This window comes from Notamacropus eugenii, chromosome 4, assembly GCF_028372415.1.
Source record: "Notamacropus eugenii isolate mMacEug1 chromosome 4, mMacEug1.pri_v2, whole genome shotgun sequence".
Lineage (NCBI taxonomy): Eukaryota > Metazoa > Chordata > Mammalia > Diprotodontia > Macropodidae > Notamacropus > Notamacropus eugenii.
In genome coordinates, this window is record NC_092875.1 from 59,584,095 (window position 1) to 59,610,595 (window position 26,501).

The following is a 26,501-nucleotide window of genomic DNA, read 5'->3' on the forward strand; positions in this document are numbered from 1 at the left end:
GTCAATGACTATTATGATCAACTGATGTCTGGGAGGAGCAGCCACAGCCAGCTCACTCACATCAGCATGCATTTAAGCAGAGTAAAGCAGAACAAGTGAGCAGCAGATGATAAGCACATGGCCAAACTTAGTTTAAGCTCACTTCTACAGTGCCCCAGAGTCAGGGGTTTTGGGGGTGTTTAAAGCTCAGATAGATTTACATCCTCCACCCCCACCCCCACCTCTGTGATGGCTTATTATAAAAGTCACTATGTGTCTGAGTTGAGGTGCTCTTTAGCCTCCCAACACTCACCTGAAGAGGAGCGTTTCGTTCTGAGGGAGGGATCATGTCAGGGGACAAAGCCTGAGGAGGATCAATTCCTTTATGAACCTTTTGCTGAATGAAATACATGGCTAATGCAAACTGCTCCTTGCTCAGCTTTCCCGTCTGCCTTGTATCAGCCAGGGCCCTGTCACAAGCATGGAAATGTAAATTACTTATTAAATAGATTAATCCATCATGACTAATAAGTACAAAACATAAATCCAATCCCTTGATGTTTTTAAGCCAACCCAGTTCCCACCCAGTTCCCAGACAGCAAAAAGAATGAAATGAGGTGTTTTCTTCTTTTTCCCCACCCCAATTTCTACTTGTCTTCCCTGAGAGACTACATCTATGGTTCTATTAATTGAAGATGCCTAATTATGTCACTTCTGTGGAAAAAAAACCCAAAAATCCACCATCACTACATTATGAGTCTGATGTTGGAAAACCCCAGGTTAACCAGGAGAATCTCTATTTAAACAGGACACCACTGTATACATGGAGGGGGTGTTCATTTCAACAACTCCAGTGGCTAGGCCCATGTGTGCCTATGAAGGAAGCAGCATCCTGTGTACTCTGTGTTCTGTCCTACTTATCATGTATCCACTCAACAAATATTCATTTATTGAGCTTTTAGAAAGTAATCTCCATCCCTAACAGCTACTCTACAACTTCCAGACTTACTATAGAATTTCATTCATACAGCAAGGTACTAATAAATTTTACTGATTTATACAGCACATCTAAAGGTACCCATGTAATTAGTTTCACTGCGATTCCCTTGAAGACTTGAAGGGAGCTATGCTGTCTAGTTTCCTTTAAGTCTGACCCATCTGACTATGGAGAGAAGTTTTTTCTCCTCTGACTCCATCATCTTTTATGCCAACCAGAACCACATGAATAAGTCATCATCAACAAGCTGAGTCATGGACCTTTGTGAAGTGGTAACTCCTACACTGTAGGAGATAGTACCTTAAGTGGTTACTATATGTAAATTCAATGTTTTATAAAGCCATGGAGATGTCTGAAAGCATCCCACAAACCACTGATAGTGAATTAGCAATACAAATTAGCACCTATCAACTAGTGAGGCTAGTCACTCCTAGCCTCTGCCTCTGAACCCTCAGACTTGTCTGGGTCTCGATTCCCTCATCTGTAATCTTGAGAGCTTGTACTAGATGTTCTTTGAATTCTTGGACAGCAATTGAGGCAGCACAGTTATAGCAGAAAGGGCACTGTATTGAGTCAAAAATCCTGGGACAAAATCTGAGTCGTGCCACTTACTAGTTCTGTAACTGTGGAAAAGTAACTTAAAACTCCTTGAGGCTGTTTCCTTATCGCAAAATCAAGATATTACTATCTGCACTATCCACACCTCACCAGATTATATGGAAGAAAAAGGCATTGTAAACCATAAAATACTACAAAAATGTGAACTATTATGACTAATCATTTCCATACTGGAAATGATAAGTCATCTATTCTCTTTTTAAGATTCTCTAATGAAAGAAGCTCTACACCTCAGCAACCTGTATAGGTAATTAGGTGCTGAAAGTCTCTTTACATCAGGAATTGCAGAAAAATAGACTCCTACGTTGCAGCATTGCAATGTGTACAGAGTAAATTGGGCTGACTGCTCTGAAACACTGAGAGAACCAGAAGGAGGTTCACAGGAGAGTGGCAAGTGTACTCTATGGCATAATATAATTAGATAGTTAGTGGTGTAGCACCAACAGGCAAGGAGTAAGGGGTGGATTCCAGAAGACTTAATAAATTTTGAATGGAGACTATTGGAGATGTTTTCGTAGGATGATCAGTGTGATTGTTTAAAACAAATGTTAACTAAGCAATATTTTAATATATCTTCAAGAGTCATCTTTAGGAACTGATATTCAACTGCTAGAATGCAAGCTACTTGAAAGCAGGGATTATTTCATTTTTTTATATCTTTGTATCCTCAGCACCTCACATAGAGCCTGAGACAAAGCAGGAGATTAATAGATGCCTCTTGATGAACTGATACACTTATTCTAATGATACTACCATGGTTCAAAATCACATCTGGGATTCTACTTGGAAAATATCATCTGAGTCAGCAAACTTTCTTTATAGAACCCCATCTTTTGAGGTTAAATTGGGGGCCAAATTAGGTGAATGAAGCAGATAATCAAACTGAAACATAAATTAAGGTTAAAAACAAAAAAAAAAAATAAAATGATATAAGGCTATAACAGTTACAACTCAAGCTTAGCCAGATCTGAAGCCAATTCCAAAGGGAACTAATTACTTTGAGGGAGGTAAACACTTAATTGGTTGTACTAAGCTCTGTTATATTTGCTTTAAAAAAATAAACCATTATGTCATTAGCTTATAATCATAGCCCCATGATTTTCTCAATTGGATTCAAATTTACCCCAAAAAAGAATTACAACATAAACCCAAAATTTTAGATGTTTATGGTAAAATTATGGTCTTGAAAGCAAGGATGTGCTCCTAGATACTTCACTAAGTAAGTTTCTGTAAACTTACACGCAGAAAATTAAGAACACTTTGTCCCCTTCCACTAAAATTTCACATGGCAGCTCTAAAGAATTCTATTAAATTATCCCTCAGTTTTACCTAAAGCTAGAAGGGTTCAGCTCTTTCAAAATGTCCTCAGAGAAACTGGCTATTGTTTTTTTTTCCACCTGAACTCTCTCAGGAACTACATTCAACCTCAAAAAAAGCTTCAATCAAAAAAGAGTTTTCTGAAGAGACTTTCAATTCTTACCATATGTGCGCTAAGAGACTCTGAGTAAGGCCCGAGTGAATAAATATTTCTTTCACTTCCTGGCCACTCACATAGCCATCCATGTCCAAGTCAGTTTTCAAGAAAATCTCATCAAATCTCACTTTATCAGACATTGGTACCACCCAATTCACTGTTGGCTAAAAAATACATAAATTTAAAGTTAGTCATGTTTAAGAAGACCACTGAATCCACAAGTTTTATTAACAAAAGATAAGCAATTACACACTGGCTAAAACCAACAATCTATCCGTTCTGGAATTTCATCTCAGATAGTGCCACCAATGACAGGTTGCTCTCTCTTCAATACTGATTTCATAAGAGTAAGGATGTGCCCTTCTGTTGAATCTATTATGGATTCATGATAACACTTCCTTAAATATTTTCGTTTGCAGAGTTACTTGGAGTAAATGGTTCTGATGACAATCTGAGGTACAAAATAGCACCTTCCTTTTATAAGCCTTCAAAATATGTCTCTCTTTTTATTCTAAGATTTTTGTTTTATTCATATAGGAGCTGATGAGCAAATCTCTATCTTCAGTTATACCCTCAATGATTTACTTGTAACTTTTTAAGTAGAATGAACTCACAAGTTAGTTGCTTGGTCCTCTCAGTGCCTCCACATTATCACCATCACCTTCCACTCCTCACCAAATAAAATGCTGAACATTCTATTCAATAAAACTACTATTTATGAGGTACATGCACCGAAGATCCACAATCTTTTCTTCATGGGGGGGAAGGGAGGGTTTTGAAATCATGTTGCTAAATAATAATTACGAAAACTAATATTCTATAGCATATATTCTATATGTTCCAGGCACTGTGCTAAGCACTTTACAATTACTTTATCATTTGATCCTCACAACAACCTTGAGAGGCAGGTGCTATTATCATCCTTACTTTACAGATGAGAAAATTGAGGCAAACAGAGATTTAAAGCCTTGCCCAGGGTCACAAAGCTAGTAAGTGTGTGAGGCCAGATTTCAGCTCAGGTTTTTCTGGTTCCAGGTCCCACACTCTATCTTGGGCTGAAGTAATAGAAGTATGTATCTGAAAATCAGAAATGTGATAGTCCCACTGTCCTTGCCCTACTCTACTCCCAGTTCTGATTATGATGCTCAGTTCTAGGCTTCAGAAGGAGACCAAGATGGTAGGAGAGGGGATGGTGACATGGCCATATCTGCACTTAAAGATCAATTTGTCAGCTGAGTGGAAGATGGATGGGGTAGGGAGCGACCTGAGACAGGGAGACCAGGAAGCAGGCAAGTGCAATAGTCCAGTTATAAGGTGATGAAGGCCTGTACCAGGATGGTGGCAGTGTCAGAGGAGAGGAGATGTACACGAAAGATGTTACAAAGGCAGAAAGGACTGGTCTTGACAAATGATTGAACATGGAAATGAGAGAGTGACGCATAGGTTGTGCACCTGGATGACTGGAAGGCAGAAGTACCTTTGATAATAATGAAGATGGGGTGGCTATGTTTAAAGAGAATATACAGTTTGGAATGTCTAACAGGCATTTAGAGATGGGACACTGGAAGTCAGCAGAAACTGGGGCTGGACAAACAGATCCCCAGAAGTAACAATAGTTTTCCATCCAAGAAGTGCACACACACTGAAGGAGCCTGTGACAAGGTTCTGGTATAACAAGGTACGGGAGGTAGAGCTTTATGTAATATACACATGTGTGTATGTGTGTACAGGTACATAATCATACATATAATCTGACCCAAATTAACCGTATTTCCATGTTTTCCTCTTTTTGGCAGGTATATATATATATATATATATATATATATATATATATATATATATATATATATATATATATATATATATATATATATATATATATATATATATGTATATATGTATATATATATATATATATATATGTATATATGTATATATATATACACATATATGTATATATATATATATACACATATATGTATATATATATATATACATATATGTGTGTATATATATGTATGTATGTAGACACACACATACACAACTGCTACATATATCCATCCGCTTATCAATATATGTATATATAGGTGTGTATGTGTGTCTTCACATATATGTAAATATATATACACACAACATATACCTGGATAAAATATGTGTATCAAAGAACCATATTTGCATGCGTTTTCCTCTTTCTCTTTTTAGCAGTTCTGCTCTGCCATGCAATGCTATTCTCTTGGCACCCTAGACTACACAGTTAGAGATAGCAAGTTAAAACAAAATTGTATTGTTTCAGATAACAAAACGAAACAAAACACCTTTTCTATCATCCTATTTTGATAGCTCACCCATCAGGCTACTGTGTTTGGTACAGCAATAAGCAAGAAGAAAAATGCAGAAAGAAAGTACTCTCCCAAGAAAAACATCTAGAAATGAAAAAATGTAAGAACCTACCTGGGTTTGTTTTATACCATGTTTGGGAGATAAGCTTCCCGTGCTGTTCAGACTGTTCACACTGCCATGGGAGGGAGTTGAACGCAGACTATCTTTGGGTGGGGGACTTGCAGGAAGAACAGGTACAGCACCAGGAAAAACAGGTTTTTTTCTTTTGGAGGGTGGTATAAGTGACGGTGGAAGTACAGATGGAACGGGTTCTTTCTCAAGGGCTCGATATACTAGGTGCATCGCCTGCAAGTAACAAATGATAACAGACCTATAAAAGTCAATCAACAAAGAGAAAGACAAAAAAGAACATAAGGAACAGCAATGATAGCAGTTCCCACAATTACGGTTCTTTGACAGACTCCATTTAAAGAAGTTTCTAAACTAAAATTTAAAGAACATTTTCCTAAAGAATGGACTTCTTTCCACATTTGCTAATTCTCTAGTGTTGAAATTTTGACAGCCACATAAAATAACCACACTTAGACAAGGACATGATCCATTCACACATTTTCTAATTCCAAATTACTGAAATTGTAGATTCTAAGACTGCTCAGTAAAAGCTGAATTAAATTTTGGCTCTTCACAATGGTTTGGTTGGATTTTCTTTTTCTAAATTTGGTCCTGTGACTTCATTCATGCAGGGAACTTCCCATGTAAAAACATGATTCAGATCAGCAACTCATCTATAAATGATAAGTAGCTTACTGGGGCACTAATTTGTCTAGAATCACACAGCTAATATGGAGCAGAGTCAGAACTTGCACCCACAATGACCGGCCCTCTATTATGTCAAATTGTTTCTCAAATACTATGATAAATTTACTCTGATCAAAACTTCATGTAGTTTTTTTAAATCAAAGACAAGACTTCTTTATACATGCATACTAAAAATCTACTTTAAAATGAGTCCTTTTCTTTACCAGTTTAAAGAAAAAACAAACCTTCAATGTACTAATCACCTGCTTGGCCAGCATAAACACTTTAACAGATGTATCACAAGGATGTTAATGGCTATTTTTAAAAAGGTTTGACATGTGCACAGAGTCCAGACTTTCAATAATAAAGTGACAGTGCACACAGTGGGGCCAGCTCCATCAACACCCTGTCCCACTGACTATGACTTACCACTATGGTGGTAACCCTGGGTTCTTGAAGGCTGTGTGTCAACAAACCACAAATTCTCACAGGGTCTACCAAACAAAAACAGATCTGAGAATGTCCTGGTGACAGACTAGGCCCAGAGCCTGTCATCTGAGGACCAGTCTAGTCTAAATCTAGCTATAACATTATATCATGATAAGGCTGGCCATGAGGCATAAATTAGGGAGGGGGGCATAATAATTCATAAATCCAACTGTGATCTGTATCAGGGAGGGAGTAACCTGGGCTGATAACCATAGTTAGTATCATAAGCAAGTTATAAAAATCAGAATTTTTTAAAAAGATATTTACAGATAATCTCTGGAATAGTAGTTCTTCAAAAATTATTACATATTATACATTTTAAGAATTAAGTTTTCTAATCATTTAAATTAAGTGACTGCATATTCCTCTCAGTAATTATTTCTCTTGCAGCATTTTCTGAAACCACCTAGCTTCTTTTGTTTACTGCACATGTAGAGATTTAAATAGAATGAATTAAATCTATAAATGCACGTCACTGCTATAAATAAAACACCAGTGATTAGGTCAAAGAGGACACTGAGCACAAGGAAGACAGATAAGGAGGCAGTGAAGTGGCATGTACTAAGGAATGAAAAATATATCAGTGGAATCAGGGCAAGGGCAGTGAGACGCTTTGTAGATAGGAGGAAAGGCAGCTGTGGAAGGACAGCAAATGGCCAGACACACCAGGAATGAGAAGGGAAGGCAGCAGTGGGAAGAGAATAAGGGGTCAGATACATCAGAGGGCAGCCAAATGAGGGGAAGTAGGATCACTGATCCAAACACAGGCCTGATGCTGCCCCTAAAAGAAGAAAAAGGAAAAAGACAGAAAAGAGGGATAAACCTAGACTGTAAAATCAAGAAACCCCTGAGTTTCACATGTCCTTCCTCTACATGTATACTAAAGAGTAACAAAGGAAGAAGGACCTACCACAGCGAATTCATCTTTGTCCAAATGTCCATCTTTGTCAATATCACTGAGATCCCAGACCTACAATAAGGAAGATAAAAAAAACACTACTAAGAAAGAAGATTAAATTCTGAAGATCCTTATTTTCATTTAGTCATTTAAATACATAATTACAGAATTTAGGGGAATAAGGATGCTGACACTCTAAGAACAATTAAACTCAATTTTTCCAGGTCAATAAAAACAAAAGAAGTAACTGTAGCTGTCAAACCTTAGAAAGCCTTAGAGAACTCAGATTCAGAGACAAAAGTGTAGAGTAGGATAAGGAATACAGATCTAACTAGAGTACATTTTCAAAATAGTTCACAAGTATGTTTTATATAAATATAGAGAACACAAATACATAGGAAAAGACCTTTTAAAATTCCCTGCCTTGTCAACAGCTTTTTGTTCCTTTTCTCCCTAACACCTGGTCATGATTAAAATTGTGCCCAAGAAATCCACACTTTTATCAACACTGATGTCTTAGCACAAAAGCTTACATTAACATTTCTTTTTTAGTAAAGAGTGCTAAACTAAACATAACATAAATCAAATTCTCTAGTTCCAAATACAAGAGCTAGAAGATTTCCATAGGGTCATGTTGGAGTGGAAGAATCTGTACAACAAGTGAGGTTCTAGGGGTTCATCTGAAAAGGTCTCCACTACAAACCCCCAAGACCCATGGGTTCACTAACATGTTATGTCTTAATATTCTTTTCCCTAAGAATTTGTTTTTGTGCTTCATTCAACTTAAACAGTAAAATGAGACTGTTCAGTTTAATTTCTAAGAATTTTCACCAGCTGTCATGAATTTTCCCAAGTTGCTAAGTTAATACAAACTGGGTGGAGGAGGGGGAGAAGAAGGTGCTGAGGAGGATAGCATGAGGTAGGGAGATCAACAAACTGCTTTTAAGGAATTACAAAATCTTTTACTAATATAAACCCATATCAGCCTTGCAAACACTATCAAACACAGTGGACATGTTGGTTGATTGTGCATGATTTTTTCTTTCTATTTTTTTTTTAACAAAAAAGGCTTATCAGGTATATTCAGAAATGAGTGTAATGTGAGAACAAAAAGTATCAATAAAAGCTAAAATAAATATTTTTAAAGCAAATATATATATATATATATATATATATATATATATATATATATATATATATATATATGGGGGGGGGGGGGGCGCGTTGTTAAGTCGTTCAGTTGTGTCTGATTCTTTGTAACTCCAAGGATCATAGGTTCACAATGCTGTCCATGGGATTTTCTTGACAAAGAAACTAGAGGGGTTTGCTATTTCTTTCTCCAATGGATTAAGGCAAACCGAAGGTAAGGGACTTGCTCAAGATCTCACAGTTCCTAAGTATATGAGGTCAAATTTGAACTCAGGTCTTCCTAACCCTAGGCTCAGCACTCTATCCACTGAGCCACCTACCCACCTCCTACATAAAATATGTATGTATGTCTGTATACATGTACATACCTGGTACTTGCCATCAAATATATATAGACAAATGTGTATGATTATATATAAAAAAATACATATTTAAATATAAAATGCTTCATCACTAAGGATATGTCTACACAATACCACACAATTAAAATTACAGAAATTTGTAGCAAAAAAAGACATACACACATCCCTAAAAGATCTAGTTCAATTCCCTTATTCCATGGTATGACTTATAAATAATAAAACAAATTCCACAAATCATGCAGAAAAGAAGCAGTATTGTTGCCTTATAACTGCACTTCATAATTACAATAATTGTTACAATTTTAGCTAAGGTTTACATACTTGGGTTCATAAAATGATGAGGTAGATGTTCTTATTATCTCCATTTCATAGATGAGGAGAAAGGTCACGTGACCTTTATCTGAGTCATATTAACTAGTGAAGTGCTTAAGGCAAATTTCTAACTCTGGTCTTATTCCAAGTCCAGCATTTGATCCTCTCTGCCATCTCACTGCTTGTACAGATCACAACAGGGGTGTCAAACTCACATAAGAACCAGGGGCCACTCAGCCATGCCCGAGGATCCCACAAAGTGACTTAGAAAATCATTTATTAATTAACATCTCGATCATTATATTTATATTTGTTTTGTTAATCCCAATTTCATCTAGTTGGCGCCTCACTTGGGAGTGTTTTGAGCTGTAATATACCACAAGGAGGCTACATGATTGACACTTCTGGATTACAAACCTAAGGCACAGAGTTTGAGGGTTTTGCCTGGGGTCACATAGCTAAATGCAGTATTTCAGGGACTGATGACTCTTTTGGTGAAGATAGCACGCACAGACGCACAGATACACAGATACACAGACACACAGACACACACAGACACACAGACACACAGACACACACACACACACACACACACACACACAGTTTGCACACCTTCATGAGAATATCTTGCTGAGATACCGTGGCCAACAATGCAAGATAAGCCTTTCCTTAACTGGGTAGGCCAGTCTTCAAACAATGAACACAATCCACCACCAAAGCCTTCCCAGCTTGCTAAACCTGCCAGAGTTTTTCCTCTACTGACAGAGCCTTTAAGAGTCCAGGTGTAGTTCTATGACATAATGAACTGTTTTAGTGCAGGAGTCCTTAGTAGCAGGCCCACGAGCTTTTTTTTCCTTCCATATTTCAAAATTAGTTTCATTTGTAATCTTACGTATTTTATTTCATGCATTTCACAAAATGATTCCGAGGAGAGTCCATCCACAGGATTCTCCAGACTGATACAAATAAGGTGAAGAATCCTTGCTTTGGTGGAAGCATAATCTAATAATGATACAAAAACACACTTACCCTGCCCAGGATATCGAGAGGTAGCTTGGAGTTCATCAGAACTGGTTTTACTTTGTCTCCAGAAAGCAAACCATTTATAGGTAAAAGGCTTTCAAAAATTCCATCAAATTTTGCTTTCTCTTCCACCTAGTTGGTAAGAAATAGCCTGAATAAGTAAAAAAGTGTGCCTGTGTGAGTGTCAAAAATGAGATCTGACAAGAAACTAAATGACAGCTAACCATTTCTCTTGCTGACATCACAAGATATCCTCAATACAGTTTCAGCTATGGCAACTTGTACAGGCTTCAAATGCAGATTTTTTTTCCTTGAATGAAAGAAATTTTCTGGAGGGCTGGCTACAGATTAGGGAGGTCACTGGCAATGAGATGGAGAAAATATAGTATGTTGCTCCCTGCTCTTACCCTGGCCCACCATATGACATGGAAACAAACAACTTATGTTGCTACAGTTGTAACTGAAAAAAATGAAGATTAGAGTGTCTATTTATGTCATCAGGATTAATAAGAACACATACAAAAGGATTCTCGCTCTACAATAGAAAGCCACAACATTAACATGAATATTTTTACGATAAAATATGATAAAGCACTCTGCAAAAAAAAACAAAACTAAAAATAGGAAGTAATGTAAAACCATTCAAATGAATAAACCACCTCTAACTTCTGGTTAACATTTACAATACAGAGACAGCATAAAGGGGAGTTATAAATTAAAATAAACTTGTTTAGCAGTACATTCATCTACCCAGTGAGAAAATCTCTTGTCCTGCATCTACCTTGGAAAGGCAAAGGCCAGTCTTCCTCAGTGAAGACTGAGGAAAAGAGATATCTGATTACAGTAGCACAGGCACCAAGGCCAGTATATAGAAGCCAGTCAGTTTATAGAAATATGCACCATAGAGCCTCAGTTACATCATTATGTGTTTATACTGAGTGAGATTTTTTGAAATACTGTATAATAAATGTTATTGACAAATAACAAGTCATAAATGCTTGGCTGTGGAATTCAAGATTTCAAATATAATGCAGTTTTCTTCTTCCTCTCTACACTCTAACTATTCCCTTTTCAAGAAGAAACCTGGTTAGTGTAAAAAGGGTAGAAGCAGTGGATAAAAGAATGGATTTCTAGTTTATTAAAAATAGTTTAAATGCTACCATCAAAATAACACTCAAATTTTTAAAAACACAAAACCAAAAAAATCTATACGAATATTTTCCTATACCACTCCATGCACCCTTTTCCACCCCCTTCAAAAAGGTAAGCAAAAATTCATTTAACCTATGGGTTTATCTTTTGTCTTTTTAAAGAAAAACAGTATAAAAGAAATCTGTTAGAGTAGTTTTCTGCTAGTTTAATGACATTATATCATTTTCTTTACAAAAGTATTAATATTATCTTTCTAGCTATAATGTCTTTTGCAGCAAAACCACACTTCAAGTGTTGCTTGCCAGACAGGTCTCAATAAAAATGCTAGGTTACAAATAAAAACTAGGGTTTAATAAAAAGATCTTGGATATCATCATGTTCAGGAGCTATATTTAAATGCAAAATGTATTAAACACAACATTATGGTTATGTATGACAGGAAAAGGAGATTGTGCGGTCATGTGGTGAGAATGAGAGACCACAGGGGGCAGTTTTCAAATAAGGTTTCTAAATAGGACGCCTCAAACAAGGTAGAAGGATCCACAGGTGAACATGGATAGCAATGCCATTGGAAGAAAAGAAATAGCAGGAAGCAGTACTAACCAACATCAATGAAAGCAGAAATTTTCAAATTATCGAAGTCAAAACTAATCAAAGGATATGGAAAATATATTTCTCAAAAAAATTGTAAACTATTAACAACCATGTGAAAGAAAGTTCCAAATCACTAAAAATAAGAGAAGTGCAATTGAAAATAACTCTACGCTTTTATCTCATAGTCAAATTGGCATAGATGACAAAAGAGGGGAAGGGCAAATGTGTGTGTGAGGGGGAGAAACCAATGGGAATATAGGCACAATAATGCACTACTGGCAGAGCTGTGAATTGGCATAATCATTGTGAAAAACAATATACAATTATTCAAAGAAAGAAATTAAAATATCCATATCCTTTGGCCCAGAGATTCTACTGCTAGGCAATTACCCCAAAAGCAAGGAATCATATACTCCAAAATATTTATAGCAACTTTTTGTAGTAGCAAAAAACAATACAGATGCCTATTGACTGGGGAAGGACTAAAATAATTGTAGGACATAAACACAATGGAATAATACTGTGATGAATATGAAGACTACAGAGAAGCAGGGGAAGACTTCTATGAACTGATGCAAAGTGAAGGAGAACCAAGAAAACAATAAACAACGACTATGACAATATAAATGGAAAGAACAACCACAAAACTGAAAGTGCATGCTCCAAAATTACACTGTCCATGCTTGGTCTACAAAAGGAAAGATACGGGAATACCTAATAGTTAATAATAACTAATATTTATATGGGGGCAAGTAGGGGGCATGGTGGATAAAGCACTGGGCCAGGAGTCAGGAAGACTCTTCTTCCTAAATTTAAACCTGGCCTCAGACACTTACTCCTTGTGTGAACCTGGACAAGTCACTTCACCCTGTATGCTTCAGTTTTCTCATCTGTAAAATGATCTGGAGAAGGAAATAGCAAACCACTCCAATATCTTTGCCAAGAAAACCCCAAATGGGGTCACAAAGAGTCAGACATGACTGGAAAAAAAAGAAAAGAAAACGAATATTTATATAGGACTTTAAGACTTGCAAAGTGCTTTGGATCTTCAACATATTTGATCCACACAACAACCTTGTAAAGTATCGACTATTATCTCCATTTTACAGATAAGGAAACTGGGACTGAGAGAGATTAAGAGACAGGGTCACAGAGTAGCTGAGACAGGATTTGAACTCAGGTCTGCCTAACTCCAAATCCAGCAGTTTATCCACGATCTAAGGAAGTCACCAAGCTACCCTATACCTCCCTCCCTTCTTTGCAAAGAGGCAACAGGGAGGCTCTTTTTTTGTTCTTTGTGATAAAGGACAGCTCCCCAGGAAAGGAAGGGAGAAGAGATACACTGGGAAATGTAGATGATGTAAAAACAAAAGACAACATTTTTTTCAAAATTAAAACAATGAAACAAAGTTAGCTATAATGTTCCCAAGTCCTCACAATTAACTTTTATGACCTGATAAGCTGGCACAGGTTCAGTAACCATGAAGAAGCATTACATTAAGTCTGAAAATATAATTGTGTAAGCCCAGTCTCAAAAATTCTTAGCTATTTGCCTTAATCTATTACTCCAAAGATTCCACTCTCCTTTACAAAAACTATAATTTTTAATGTTACACTGTGAGTTCCTTAAGAGCAGGGACTATTTTTGTATCCTCAGTACTTAGCACAGTTCATGCCATATATACCATGTAAAGAGGAGGCATTTAATAAATATTCATTGACTAAGTCAACCAGTATTCTGTACAAAGTATTTCTCAGTGAAAAATGTCTATCTGGTATCATCATTTCCAGAACACATTGTAAACAGCCTAAGAAACATTCAATATGAAATTCCCCATAGAAGAGAGGTGAAGCTCAATGGTTTCCATGCTCAACTTACCCTAACAGCCCAGTGGGACTCTGCTGAAGGAGGTGTAACCAATAAAGGACTGCTAGTGTCATGCTGAAAAGGGGAAAAGATTTGATGTTAGTACCCACCCAGTATTGTTAATGTTATTAGTATTATCATTAATAAGGAATAAAACGATTGCACATGTATAATCTATATCAGATTGCTTACCGTTTGGGGGATGGGGTAAGGGAAGGTGGGAGGGAAGGAGAAAAATCTAGAACTCAAAATCTTTTAAAAAATGAATGCTGAAAATTGTCTTTACATATAATTGGAAAAAATAAAATACTATTTACATTAAAAAAATAAGGAATGAAAGTCTTACTAATTTTACTCAAAAGAATAGCAATTACAAAGCTTATACAAGAAGGGAAAAATGAGACCCTGAGTTGCTATTTACAAGGATAAAAAGAATAATTTACAAAACATAAAAGTTAAATTCATTTAGCAGTTCTAATGATAATCACTTACAAATTTTGGAGGTGGGAGATTCAAGTTTAGGCTGCTCAAGTTAACTTCGTGGCCATTTTGTGCACATGCTATTAGTCTCAGGGCAACATAGAATCCCTACAAATCCAAAAACATGGTAAGTCAACAGCTGATATCAGATTTTTTAAAATGTGCAAGCAAGTGGTCTTGAGTGGTTGGTTTTCAGCAGAATTAATTTAAACAATGCAGACAAATATGCAAAAAATCTAAATCACCTGAGACTTCTTAAATTAGATCATACTAACTGACTGGTTTTCCATGTAGTATTTGTTAAATTGTATTTTTTCCTGTTGCATTATATATCAAGCAACTTTTAAAATACATTTTGAAATAATCTGCTTGTAAAATTTATGAAACCTACTGAAATAGATGCCAAATTTTATATGCAATATAAATTATTAATCAGTTCAAGGTTCCAAATTATAGATTAAATATAAAAATCGTTCATTTCATGGAGTATTTTACAGTTACAGAGCACCACATACAACTTAGATCTCCACTCTCATTTAATTTTCCAAGGAGCCAGCCCTATGAGACATATGCTCCCTATGCCAGTTAAGTATCAAAGCCAGGACTCACACCTATGTCACCTGATTGCAGTCCAATGTGGTCTTAATCTAATTGCCACTGTTTTTAGTTTTTTGATTATTCCATGTGTATACCAAGTTCATAACTCCCTCACAAGCAGATGATATTAAATCCTACATTTCTCTGAAGGTGCCATTCTAATAACTAATATTATTATATTAATAAATTTCAGCTGTCATATGGATGATAGAATCTTGAACAGTATTACAAAAGCTTGCATTTTACCCATAACACCTAGCAATCTAACATACTCCAGAAACTCACAAGTGAGAAGTGGTAGGGAAATTTATCTTTCAAGGGCAATGGTCTATTGCGATAAGAGGCTGACACTCCTACGTTTGGCAAACTTAGCCAAATCATTTCCTCTTCTAAGCCCATTTCCTCACTTATAAAATCACTATCCCTCATAAAGGTCTGTTGTGAGGAAAATACTTCGCAAATCTTAAAATTCTATATAAAGGTGAGCATTTACAAAGGAAATTTAGGCCCAGACAGGTGAAAGGATTTGTCCCAGGTCAAAGACACTGGGAAAGCAACTTCTACATGGTTAAGCTTAAGTTTGAATAAAGAAATTCAGACTCCAAGTGCAACACCTTTCAACTTATACCCTATGAGATATATGAGATACTCTAGCAATAATGACTTAATAAATGATTTTTAATTTTGATAAAAAAAGCAAGTATCTCTAACTGACCTGAGATTTTCAACCATTTTTAAGGCTAAATTATATGTAAGTTTTATAGTTCTTAAAGTAATATTTTACCCTAGTCAAAGTCACTTAAATGTGTGTCCTTAAATGATACAAAAAGCAAATTTCAGGTATTAAAGTCTCAAAAGATACTTTTAAATTTTAACAATTTAATAACATTTTTCTTATATATAAATTACTGTTACAGAGTGTCAATAAATGTGGTAGAAGGTGCACTGCTAACTTCATAACCTCAGGCCACCTGCCAGCTTTCTCCCCACTTGCCCTGTTTGTACGTATGTATATATACCTGTTTGTCCAAGAAGCCCTTACCCTCTGGATCTGCCAGATCCCAGATCTGCAGAGAGAAAAGCAGGAATTAACATGACTCTCCAGATGAATATGTTGTCATCTCAGTAGCTTCAAACAGAAATTTTCAACCTCTCCAGACAGCAATACCCAACATCCTTGGCCTTGTGTCCTATTCCCTCTAGTCCCTCTAAGATGAAAAAGGAAGTATAAATGAAGTCATCATGGCATTCAGCTAAAACAGAAGTGGCAGACCCTGCCCAGGAGGGCAATGTCAACACAACTCCTAGGAAGAAAATGGGGAGACCATAATAAAAACAACTCAGCCCCAGGCAAAGGGACGATTCTCAGTGAAAAGCAGTAAGTCTTTTGAGATCCAGATGTAGCCTAGAAGGATACACTGCCTACTCATCACTTACCTTTCCAAGAACAATGTCAGAGAGACCTGACTTTTTCAGAAAAAGTGCAGCTTCACCAGCCCCAACTCTCCCTGTGTATGTTGGATCTACCTGTAATAAACAAAAGAGAAAGACTTAACAAGGTAGTTCTTAAAATGAGGAGAGATGGTAAAGCAATACACAACTGCACAATTTCTTCATTCATTGGCAAACTAAAGTAATAAATCAGAGTACTAATGGCACTAGATTTAAATTTACCCCAGCTTAAAAAGAAACAAATAAACCTACCTGTTTGTAATAAGACTCATATAATGGATTTCCAGCCGTAAACTGCAAATAAAACCAAAGATACTGGTAAGTCAAAAAGGATCAAACTACTGAGGAAAAAAAACATCCTGATATTACTGAAATCTGTATCAGTAAATATCAAAATGTCTTCTATATAATTAATCAATCACTTAACACTTACTACGTATGAGCCAGGCACTGCAACACTGGGGATATAACTACAAAGAATGAAACAATCCCTCCTTATAATGAGTTTACATTCCCAATGAGGAGACCAGTACATATATAAGTAAATAAAGAATAAATAGGGGGGGGCGGAGCCAAGATGGCGGAGTAGAAAGACGCACATACACATAGCTCCGAACCCACAACCCACAGAACGGCTAGAGGGGACCAACTCACGGTGAATTCTGCACCCAGAGGCCACGGAATATTGGAGCGAGGGAGATTTCTGTTCCAGAGAGACCTGCAAACCTCTCGCGGGGGGGGTCGTTCGCACTGCGGACTGGGCGCCGGGACTGGGAGCTGAGTGCAGCCCTGCAGCGGCCGCGACACCGAGAGGAAAAGATCCAAGCGGGCTTCAGGGACGGGATCTCCAGTGGCCACTCGGGTCCCTCCACCCACAGAGGGACCTGCAAACCTCTCGCAAAAGGTCCGTCATGCTGCAGACGCAGAGTCCAGCCCAGACCTGTGGCGGCCGTGGCTCCAAGAGGTACAGATCCGAGCAGGCTTCAGGGACGGGATCTCCAGCGGCGGCACAAGCCCCTCCACCCACAGGTGACGGGGGTCGGTGAGAGAGTCTCTTTGGCGGGTCGAGAGGGGAGTGGGGTGCCCCCATGGCTCGGCCCCCCGGGGAGATAGAAGCTGAGAGGCAGTTGCAGACAGGGGCTCCCCAAGCGGGCAGGAGCCTGGATCCATTGTGGAAGGTCTGTACATAAACCCCCTGACGGAACTGAGCCTGAGAGGCGGCCCTGCCCAGACCTGACCATCTGAACTTAATTCTCACACTGAATAGCAGCCCTGCCCCCACCAAAAGCCCTAAGGTGGGAAGCAGCATTTGAATCCCAGTCCCCAAACGCTGGCTGGGAGGACCAGGAGGCGAGGTGGGTGTGAGGAGAATATTCAGAGGTCAAGTCACTGGCTGGGGAGAATGCCCAGAAAAGGGAAAAGAAATAAAACTATTGATGGCTACTTTCTGGGAGAACAGACATTTCCTCCCTTCCTTTCTGATGAGGAAGAACAATGCTTACCATCAGACAAAGACACAGAAATCAAGGATTCTGTGTCCCAGCCCACCCAATGGGCTCAGGCCATGGAAGAGCTCAAAAAGAATTTTGAAAATCAAGTTAGAGAGGTGGAGGAAAAACTGGGAAGAGAAATGAGAGGGATGAAAGAGAAGCATGAAAAGCAGATCAGCTCCCTGCTAAAGGAGAACCAAAAAAATGTTGAAGAAATTGACACCTTGAAAACTAGCCTAACTCAATTGGCAAAAGAGGTTCAAAAAGCCAATGAGGAGAAGAATGCTTTCAAAAGCAGAATTAGCCAAATGGAAAAGGAGATTCAAAAGCTCACTGAAGAAAATAGTTCTTTCAAAACTAGAATGGCACAGATGGACGCTAAGGACTTTATGAGAAAGACAGATATCACAGAACATAGCGAGAAGATTGGAAAAATGGAAGATAATGTGAAATATCTTATTGGAAAAACAACTGACCTGGAAAATAGATTCAGGAGAGACAATGTAAAAATTCTGGGACTACCTGAAAACCATGATCAAAAGAAGAGCCTAGACATCATCTTCCATGAAATTATCAAGGAAAACTGCCCTGAGATTCTAGAACCAGAGGGCAAAATAAATATTCAAGGAATCCACAGAACACCGCATGAAAGAGATCCAAAAAGAGAAACTCCTAGGAACATTGTGGCCAAATTCCAGAGTTCCCAGGTCAAGGAGAAAATATTGCAAGCAGCTAGAAAGAAACAATTTAAGTATTGTGGAAATACAATCAGGATAACACAAGATCTAGTACCCTCTACATTAAGGGATCGAAGGGAATGGAATAGGATATTCCAGAAGTCAAAGGAACTAGGACTAAAACCAAGAATCACCTACCCAGCAAAACTGAGTATAATACTTCAGGAGAAAAAATGGTCTTTCAATGAAATGGAGGATTTTCAGGTTTTCTTGATGAAAAGACCAGAGCTGAAAAGAAAATTTGACTTTCAAACACAAGAATGAAGAGAACCATGAAAAGGTGAACAGCAAAGAGAAGCCATAAGGGACTTACTAAAGTTGAACTGTTTACATTCCTACATGGAAAGACAATATTTGTAACTCTTGAAACATTTCAGTATCTGGGTACTGGGTGGGAGTACACACACACACATGCACACACGCACACATACATAGAGACAGAGTGCACAGAGTGAATTGAAGAGGATGGGATCATATCTCAAAAAAAAAAAAATGAAATCAAGCAGTGAGAGAGAAATATTGGGAGGAGAAAGGGAGAAATTGAATGGGGCAAATTATCTCTCATAAAAGAGGCAAGCAAAAGACTTATTAGTGGAGGGATAAAGAGGGGAGGCGAGAGAAAATCATGAGGTCTACTCTCATCACATTCCACTAAAGGAAAGAACAAAATGCACACTCATTTTGATAGGAAAACCTATCTCACAATACAGGAGAGTGGGGGACAAGGGCACAAGCAGGGTGGGGGGGAGGATGGAGGGGAGGGCATGGGGAGGAGAATGCAATCCGAGGTCGACACTCATGGGGAGGGAAAGGATCATAAGAGAATAGAAGTAATGCGGGACAGGATAGGATGGAGGGAAATACAGTTAGTCCTATACAACATAACTAGTATGGAAATCATTTGCAAAACTACACAGATTTGGCCTATATTGAATTGCTTGTCCTCCAAAGGGAAGGGGTGGAGAGGGAGGGAGCTAAAGAAGTTGGAACTCAAAGTGTTAGGATCAACTGTAATGTTCTTACCACTAGGAAATAAGAAATACAGGTTAAGGGGTCAAGAAACCTATCTGGCCCTACAGGACAAAAGAGAAGATGGAGACAAGGGCAGAGAGGGAGGATAGAAGAGAGAGCAGATTGGTCACAGGGGCAATTAGAATGCTTGGGTTTGGGGGGGGGAGGGGATAAAAGGGGAGAAAATTTGTAACCCAAAACTTTGTGAAAATAAATGTTAAAAGTTAAATTAAAAAAAAAAAAGAATAAATACAAGGTAGGAAGGGAGGGCACTAACAAACAATAAGAATTTATTAAGTGCCTTCTATGTAACAGGCACTGTTCCAGGCACTGAGGATATATAAGTACAATAAAACAATTCCTACTCACAAGGAGTTTACATTCTAATGGGCAAATAAGTCCATATAAAAATATATACAGCATAAATATACAAACATAAACAAAGAAATACAAGGTAATTTGGGAGGGAGGGAAAAATTCCAGGCAAGGGCACCTAGATAGTGGATAGATCACTGGCCCTGGAAGCCTTGAGTTCAAATCCAGCCTCAGACATTTGTACTAGCTATGTGACCCTGGACAAGTCACTTAACCCTTGATTTCAAAAGAAAGAAAAGTCCCTGGCAGAAAGTGGTGCTTGAGCTGCCACTTAAAGGAAGGAAGGATGTTGCAAGGTCAGAGGTAAGGAGGGAGGACATTGCAGGAATAGAGGGTGGCCAGTGCAAAAGCATAAAGTTAAGAGATGGAGGATCACATGTGAGAAGTAGAGAGAAGGCCAGTTTGGTTGAACTGCAGAACGGGCATGGGGGATGGGGTGGGACAGGGAATGGGGATAATATCCAGAGAGACTAGAAAGACTGGACTGTGCAGGGCTTTAAAAACTAAACAGAGTGGGAAAGGGTCCCACATGTACAAAAATATTTATAGCAGCACTCTTATGTAGTTGCCAAAAACTGGAAGTCAAGGGGATGTCCATCAATTGGGGAATGGCTGAATAAATTATGGTATATGAATGTAATGGAGTACTATTGTGCCATAAGAAATGATGAACAAGAAGACTTCAGAGAGGCCTGGAAGGACTTATATGACCTGATGCTGAGTGAAAGGAGCAGAACCAGGAGAACTTTGTGCACAGCAACGACCACAGTGTGTGAGAGTTTTTTCTGGTAGACTTGGATTTTTGTAATAACGCAAAAACTTCTTATAAAAAAAAAAAATCCCAAAGGTGGTTCTCAAGGCAAAATGCCTTCCACACTCAGAGAAAGAAATATGGAAGTCATTCACAAAATGTAGCAGATCATGTTTGTGTATGTGTATGTGTTTGTGTATCATGTTTTGATTTGTTATATGATTTCTTTCACTTATTTTAGTCTGACTACATAGCATGACTATAGTGAAAATATACTCAATAGGAAAGTATATGTAGAACCTATACAGAATTGTATGCAGTCGTGGGGAGGGAGGGGGGTAGTGGGGGGTAGGTGTGGGGGGGATAAAATCTCAATTGTATGGCAGTGATTGTTAAACATTAAAAAATAATAAAAAATAATAATTAAAAAAAACTAAACAGAGGAGTTCATATTTTATGTAGAAGCACTAGGGTAAGACTAGCACTAGGTTTTATCTAGGGAACTAGTAGAGTTGATTGAGTAGTGGAATGACATAGCCAGATCTGTTTTAGGGAAAATCAATTTGGTAGAAGTATATGGGATACCCTGAAGCGCTAGGAGAATTGAAAAACAATTATGAGGCTGTCAAAAAAAAAAAATCTACTCAAAAGAGAGCCTAAACTAAGGCAGTAGGTCGAGTGAATGAAGAGAAAGAGTCAGATGTTATAAAGATAGAAACATCAATGTTTAACAATTAACTGGATCTATGAAAATTTATGAGGATATATGGGGTGCAAAGAGAGTAGGAAACCCAGGATAATGCCAAGGTTATGAATCTGAGAGACAGGAAAGAGAGTGGCACCTTCATTAGAAATAAGGAATACTGGAAGAAGGGAGGGTTTAGGGTAAAAGGTATGGAACTCAAGTTTCAAACATAGTGAGTTTAAGATGTCTTCAAGATATCCTGTTTGAAATGTCCAATAGGCAAGAAGAGATACTGGGGCTTGATATCTAGATCTTGCTTCATGTAGAAAATGGTACTTGGGGTGCATCTTGAATGAAGAGAGGAATTCTTCTGTAAATGAAGTTATATCCTAACCAGAGCTGTTTCATAAGAACATCAGTTTCTTATGAGCACACTATGCCACAAAACCCTGTTGAGCATCATCAAATATCCAAGGAATATATTAGGTAATCAGTGAGGATTTGAGTAGGTCTGCTTATAAATTTAATCAATTTTGTGACAAATCTTAAACTAAACTCATTTGTAGTGAATAATATTAATAATTTGTCATTCTTAATGTAGAAATATTAATAACAGCTAGAATTTATACATTGCTTTAATGTTTGCAAAGGGCTATGCATATGTTATTTCATTTGATCATCACAACCACCCAAGGAGCTAGATGCTATTATTAACCCCATTTTACAGATGAGGACAATGAGGCTAGGAGAGATTAAGTAACTTGCCCAAGGTGGTCACTAGAGACATCATCACAAAAGAAAGATTAAGACCCTGATTCTCAACTCTGTAATAACAAAATTTCATCTATTCCTCCAACTACGGAAAAATTGCTTACTCTTATTCAGCCACAAGGTGGCCCTACAACAATCATTAAACTCCCTTTGAAGGGCTGGGGAAGGAGGGGGACGCTTGGAGTTGGTAGCCTTTCTCTGTGTCTCAAACACAGATTCCCTGGCTTCCATCAAGGCTGAACTAAAGTGCAGCCTCCTACAAGAAGCCTTTCCTAGTTTTCTTTAATCTTACTGCCTTCCTACAGAGATTATCCCCAGTTTATTCTGTTTATAACTTATTTGTACATAGCTGTTTGCAGGTTGTCTCGCCTATTAGACTGTGAGCTCCTTGAGAGCAGGTTGCTTTTTGGGGGTTTCTTTGAATCCCAGTGTTTAGCCCAGTGCCTGGCTCACAGGAAGTGCCTAATAAAAGCTTGTTCACTCATATTATTAATGTGGGTCACTCAAGTCAGTGATGAAACTTGCAACTCATTCATGCCTTCTCATCTTATGCAATTCTTGTCTATGTCCTCCTAGGAATCTGTCATAGTGGGGACCCCAAATATGCTACAGGCCTTCTTTTAGATCTGTTCACACTGTGTGAACACCAAAGCTGTCCATTACTTATCCTTTGCTATTACATAACCAACTCCTGGACTGATCACATATTTCTCTGATGACATACTTCCATCAGTGGTATCAAACTCAAATAGAAAAAGATCCCTGAACCCTGCATATCGACTTAGAAAAGCTCAAATTAACATTATCTATGTAATATTGTTATTTATTTTGTTAATCGTTTCCCAATTACATTCCAGTGCACAGCTGTGGATTTTTAGGTCTCTACCTTACACCACTTCTACCTAATCCCTACTTTGTAATGTGCTACAACCTAGTCATACTCCTCAGGTACCTCTCCTCAGCTCTTTCAGTGATATTCAACTTCAGTTATTCAAAGATTGAAGAATTCCATGGCTCTCAGTCATAAATCACCAGATGACTATTGTATTATAAAGACAGTTCTTTGTTTCAGAGAGAAAGCCTGGAGTCATTAAAAGAACTTGGTAACTTCCCAAAGGCAGTGCAACCCTGCTTCCTCTTCCTGTTCAATGCTGGGCTGGCCCCAATACTGTCTATTTTCAGTCCCTGTCCAGGAAACTGGGATTCTGCTGGTCATCCATCCAAATGCACAGCACCCTCTAGACAACAGGCTCCTTTCATCCATTTGGCATTTGAATATACGTATGTCATATGAATATACATATGGCACATGAATAATAATTATGCTGAACTGTTCTGAATTATCATGAATTTGTAATAAATTATTTGTGATAATTATGAATTATTGTGAATTTCTGAATTATGATTTTTAAATAACCTAAAATGACAACAAAGTTGAATAAGCCTGAAAGAAGAGTATAGTCTCACAATGACTGAATCCTCTGCACAACCTAAGAACTAGCCACCCATCCTCCGTCTAAGAAAAATCAATAGTGGGCCACTGGTATACACTGTCATAGGGGGACCACCAAACAGTCCGGGGAGTCTTCTCTCTTAGATCTGAGCACATTGTGTGAACACCACTATTTCAACGATTTCAAGTTCATCTTTGCCAATGTCACAACCTGCCCCAGGGGCAAAGTTTTACAAAAATACAAATCTGGTTTTTGGTCCATGAAAGGAAAGTTCTGATTTTCATCCAAGAAAAAAGTGGGGGGGGGGGGGACGGAGGGAGGGACTATGGAAGACACCAAAGTACCAAATGAAATGTCCTCAAATGTAATTAGACAAGTATCAAGTCAATGTATTCCTTAGGGTCTATCATCCATTAGACTGCATTAGGGAGGCAAACACAATCTCCTTCCAGAGCCTTGCCATCAAACTGTTCAACACACAAGGGCTTGAGGTTTGCTGATGGGACTTAAAAGAACACCTTATATTTCTAACATAGAGAACTACAAAAGTACATATTAAAAGTTAATGCCTAGTTTTTATTTGAAAACAAAATTAAAATTTCTGTTCATTAGAAATCATAATGGTCTGACTAAACTTGAAGAATACCTTAAGTTGTCTGGCTCAAATCAACAAAAACACTAATTTCTATAGCTATCAAGTGACTAATACACAAATAATACACAACAATAAATATATAACCAGTGTATTTAACTGATTAACTGAAGTAAAAGCAAAAACAGGAGGAAAAGTTGGAGGGGGTGGAAGCAATCAACTTGGAGTTACCCATAGGATCTGACATGGAAAGAAAGAAACTAGGAGAATCATCTCATTGAAAACCCTCAATTTATAGAGGAGAAAGCTGAGTCTCAAAAAGGAAAACGGACGTGCTCCAGATCACAGAGCTGGGATTCAAACCAATATGCCAAGCCTAGGACTCTCTTCTCTACAGCATGAAGTAGAGGTAAGAGAAATAAATAGCTAAGTGCAGAGTAGACAGCCAAGATCCTAATGCCAATCTTCTCCTCCAAAGCCTGGGGCTCTCTCCACAATATCAAGAGAAGGGATCTAGGTTCTTAGCCAGAGCTGTGACCCTGAGCAAAGGAACAACCATTACCTGTAAAATAGGAACAATAATGTAACCAATGAGAGGCAATGTCAATGAACACCTTCAATTCAGAATGACCTGGGTTCAAGACCATCCTTTGACACATACTCTTTGTGCAACCCTGAGTCAGTCATAAAAATTCTCAGAACCCCAAGCTATTTGCTAAGTTTGTAATTTGCTGAACAATTGCATATTTGCACTGAAGGAAGACTTTTCTGGAAAGAGGCACAGATAACTTTAAAACTACTATGTTGAACATGTTATATGGTTGGGTTTTTGTTGTTGCTTAAAGCAAGTTGTTTTTAACAGATTTATAGTGTCATAAGAAATCCTTTTCCTGTTCTTATTTACATAAATATGTTCATGTTAAGTGGCGTTTGTCAAGTAAAGAATAATGAAAAATAAAAATTATCTAAGCAAAATACATTTTTTAAGGGAAAGTGAATTTCCCTCTGACCCTCTAACCATCAGGGGTCACTAACAGACTGAAGGCCTAGGAGTTGTTCTGTTATGTTTTGATGATCTTAAAGAATAGAAAGAGAGGAACAAGAATGAGGGAGGAGGAAGCAAGGCTGGGAAAATGATTTCACATAACCTGATTTAAGGTTAGCAGAAGTCTCTACAAACAAGAAGGGGGGAAGCAGCTGCCACTTGAACCTCACTCTCATTTAAAATGGTCAAAATGAGTCAAATAAGTATTTATTAAGCACCCACTACATGCCAAGCAATGTGCTAAGCCCTGGGATACAAAGAAGGCAAAAGACAGTCCCTGCCTTCAGGAAGCTCACAATCTAACAGGAGAGACAATATGCAAATAACTATATACAAACCAAGCCATACACAGGATAAATAGGAAACAATTTACAGAGGGAAGGCACTAGGATTAAGAGGGATTAGGAAAGGCTTCTTGTGGAAGGTGAGATTTTATCTGAGATTTTAAGGAAGCTAGGAGGCAGAGATGAGGAGATTCTGGCATGAGGAACAAGTAGAGAAAATGCTCATAGCCCAGAGATGGAGTGTCTTATTTGAGCAACAACCAGGAGACCAGTTATCACTTTCCTGAAGAGTACACTAGGGAGTCAGGGGGTGGGGGAAATGGTAAAAGGTAAAAAGACTGAAAACATAGATATGGGCTAGGCTATGAAGGGTTTTGAATGCCTAACAGAGGATTTTGTATTTGGATCCTGAAGGATGGAAGAAAGCATACACACACCGTTGCATGCAGAGCTACATTCACTCAACAGAGTTGGTTGGTTGTTGTCCTTTGTTGTAGAAGAGGATCAAAATGACATCATCATGATAAAGTGAAGTTTCAGTGTGTACAACTGTGGCTGATCAGATCAATATGAGCTCAAAATGCTCTACCACAGACTAGGCACAAATAGTCTGTGTGAACATTTGGGGTGGATACTCCCTTGTGCATCCTATGTTTCCTTTGTGCTGTTTCAATTCTGCTTTGCTCATAGAGCACAGAACCCTTTCTGATGTGGGCATGGAATGC

General features: G+C 38.0%; 1 protein-coding gene across 7 annotated transcripts in view; it reads right to left on the minus strand.

Moving 5' to 3' along the window:
- Positions 1–26,501, minus strand: part of EPS15L1 (epidermal growth factor receptor pathway substrate 15 like 1) — a 120,042-nt gene that overhangs the window by 82,095 nt on the left and 11,446 nt on the right. For 4 of the 7 annotated variants that reach the window (XM_072601278.1, XM_072601280.1, XM_072601281.1 and 1 more), the window contains exons 2-11: positions 16,830–16,875; positions 16,567–16,652; positions 16,149–16,196; positions 14,545–14,640; positions 14,065–14,127; positions 10,446–10,571; positions 7,606–7,665; positions 5,520–5,753; positions 3,075–3,232; positions 293–449 (exon numbers count right to left, since the gene is read on the minus strand). In XM_072601278.1, the coding sequence (XP_072457379.1) occupies positions 293–449; positions 3,075–3,232; positions 5,520–5,753; positions 7,606–7,665; positions 10,446–10,571; positions 14,065–14,127; positions 14,545–14,640; positions 16,149–16,196; positions 16,567–16,652; positions 16,830–16,875 (1,074 nt within the window). Of the gene's footprint in view, positions 1–292; positions 450–3,074; positions 3,233–5,519; positions 5,754–7,605; positions 7,666–10,445; positions 10,591–10,663; positions 10,774–14,064; positions 14,128–14,544; positions 14,641–16,148; positions 16,197–16,566; positions 16,657–16,829; positions 16,876–26,501 lie in introns of those variants that run through there. The other 3 variants (XM_072601279.1, XM_072601284.1, XM_072601282.1) reach the window with 3 other exon arrangements.